The 2,852-nt window shown below is 48.0% G+C and overlaps 1 protein-coding gene across 1 annotated transcript; it reads right to left on the bottom strand.

Moving 5' to 3' along the window:
* Positions 1-489: 489 nt before the first annotated feature.
* On the bottom strand, positions 490-2,058 carry GJA10 (gap junction protein alpha 10). Its single transcript, XM_038395197.1, has one exon. It carries the CDS (start codon positions 2,056-2,058, stop codon positions 490-492), a length of 1,569 nt encoding a protein of 522 aa, XP_038251125.1.
* Positions 2,059-2,852: the final 794 nt, after the last annotated feature.

Genomic DNA, 2,852 nt, shown 5'->3' with positions numbered 1-2,852 from the left:
TTACCTCAGATGGTATAAGATAATATCTGAAGGTCTGCAGATCCATACAGACTGGAGTATTCCCGTTGAAATCTGTGCCCCCACCCCCAAGCCAGTGAGCCTGACTAAGGGTTTGCAACTGCTGAGCTTAAATTATTTTAAAATTCAACTTTGTTGGCATCTGGATCCCAACTACAATTGTTTATTAAAATTGAAAGTAAACAAGCTAGTTTCAGACAGATTGTGTGGTTACGGAATATGAACAGTTGCTAAATATGAAATTACCCACTTGCGGTAATTATTCAGTGTTTTATGGCCAAAAAACCCAACCCTTTAAGCAGAGAGAGAGATTGATTTGAAACCTCCAAGGATGGTGAGGGATGTGGTCATGTGAGGCATGAGGCTAGGTATGTTGTTTGTTACTGTATCCGAACAACTTCCCAGCCACAGCCTGACCATCCTGAGGCCTGGCCTAAGGCTCAGACACCCTCCAAAGAGCAGTAAGTCTCACTAGTGGCTATAGAGAGCAGGACACTTGGCTCTACTTACCATGGACATTCTGCGTCCCGTTGCACAAGGGGGTGGTGGGGTGATGGGCGGGCTGCTCTCCTCTCTGCATTTGGCTTCAGAGCTGGAGCCATTCCTGGAGTCAGAGCTCTCCGAGTCACTGGCCAGTTGGCTCTCGGACAGCACCCTGGACAAGAAACTGGCCTTGCGATTGCCCTGATAATGCCCGCTGTCTGGAGAGTCACCGCGATCGTCCCCATAGTCTTTGCAGCTGCCCACCCGGCTGTGTTTGCGGAGTACATTGCGGGGGGCTTGGGGGATCTCCAGCGGTCCAGCACTAGTGGGGGTCTTGGCCGGCTGCACAGGGTTACTGGGCGGTTCTGGGATGTGCTGTTCGTTCCCTGGGCAGCTCTCGATGTCCTGCTGGGGCTGCTTGTGGGTCTCCTCGCTGCTGGAGGAAGGGTGACGGGATGGCTGTCCCAGGTGCTGGTTGGGGAGCTGTCTGTAGTGCTGCTCTCTCTCGTGGGGGTTCTCTGGGTGCTTGTAGAGGCGAGGGACCTGTCCATGGTGCTGCTCACTTCTAGGCCTGTCTGTGCTGCACCGGCGCTGCTCAGCACCCATCCCTACTGCCTGCTGGCAGTGATCAGCAGGTGCCTGGAGCACTTTGTATCCTTGCACTAGGGGCAGATAAACAGGCAGCCCACCCTGCTGGTTTGGCAAAAGTTTATAGCTGCTCTGCGGGGAGGAATTGCTCATGATGCAAACTTGCTGCACCACCGAGTTCTTCTTCAAGGTGCAAATGCTTGTCTCCTCTGCCATCACTGCCTCTCTTCTCTGCCTCACATGCAGAGTCTTCTTTATCTTCCTTATCCCCAGGTGGATAATCTCTAGGATGTTCAGGAACAGGGAGACAGCTGCGATGCTATGCATGAAAATCATAAAGATGGTCTTCTCTGTGGGTCTGGACACAAAACAATCCACCGTGTTAGGGCAGGGAGGACGAGTGCATTTGTAAAGGGGATACATTTGAAGCCCATATAAAAGATACTGACCTATCATAAAGCCCACTTCCACCGCTGAGCGGGTCAAGATATGCAGGACATAGGTGCGCAATAGGGACCCTCTCAAGGGCGCTTTGTTCACTTTCTTCTGTTCTTCTAACTTCCTCAGCTCCCTCTCCATTCTCTTGTGCTCCTCCGGGACAGGTTCCAGTTCTTCCAGCTGGGCTCTAAGATGGGTTTTCTTCTTCTGCCTCTCTTTCTCAAGGGCCCTAAGTCTATAAAGTGCATGTCCCATGTACACTAGGGATGGGGAAGAGACAAAGATGATCTGTAGCACCCAGTATCTGATCAGAGAGATGGGGAAGGCTTTGTCATAACAGACATTGCTGCAGCCAGGTTGCTCAGTGTTACAAATGAACTCAGACTGCTCGTCATCCCAAACATCTTCAGCAGCCACTCCCAGCACCAGCATTCGGAATATGAAAAGGATAGTGAGCCAGATTTTTCCCACAATGGTGGAGTGGATGTGCACTTCCTCGAGGATGCTGCCTAGCAAGTTCCAATCCCCCATCATCAGAGGCTCATGTCTGAAATGGAAAATCCCATGTCATTAAAGCATCACACATTAAGCTGGATTTCTATAGGAACTGGAGCTTTTCAGCTATGTTCAATAACGCTTTTTCATATTTCCTTATGACACACCCATAAGGGAAGAGATTTTAAAAGTTCATGAGTTTTCCAATAAATGGCTCATTAATACATGCACAAAATTAACATCATATTAAGGATGTGGGTGAGAGATGCAAAAGCAAGATCATACTAAGACCTTAGAGGCTGATTTCAGTGATAAACTTTTGAAGCTCGTTCCTCACTTACTGGTTTACATCAAATCCTTACTGTTATTGAAGCAGTTGATTTTCTTTTTCATTATCATTGTTCATATAATCGTGCTATAGCTGGCAGCAGCTTCACCTACTCAATTTCTGTGGCAGTGGCTCTGCCTTTGGCTTTGAATATGAGACAGCTACGGCAGTGTGGCGATAACTCAAGCAGGCAAACTAAGCCCATTGACAGTACTTTGAAAAGTAGACCTGACATGAGACTTTTATTGCTAGTACCTTACATCCATAATAGAGCCTTTCATCCCATGGCTTCCTACCAACTATGGGCACAAACCTGAAGTTTTCTTGAAGGCTCCAGCCCTGCAAACATTTGAGCACATTTCTAACTTTATACCTCTGGGTAGTCTCATTAAGTTCAACAGGAATACTTACAGAATCTCATGCAGGTTGGGGGGCTTTAGATTTTATTAGGGCAAAGTCTTACTGAAGTCAATGGGGCTTTGGCTTGATCACTAATTTTAGG

The sequence above is a fragment of the Dermochelys coriacea genome, chromosome 3 (assembly GCF_009764565.3).
Source record: "Dermochelys coriacea isolate rDerCor1 chromosome 3, rDerCor1.pri.v4, whole genome shotgun sequence".
Lineage (NCBI taxonomy): Eukaryota > Metazoa > Chordata > Testudines > Dermochelyidae > Dermochelys > Dermochelys coriacea.
Note: the sequence above shows the minus strand (reverse complement) of the source record. Positions and strands in the feature narration are given on the sequence as shown.

Bases quoted from the DNA above. Each gene is read 5' to 3' on its own strand.
- GJA10 (XM_038395197.1), bottom strand. From the start codon at position 2,058: ATGGGGGATTGGAACTTGCTAGGCAGCATCCTCGAGGAAGTGCACATC.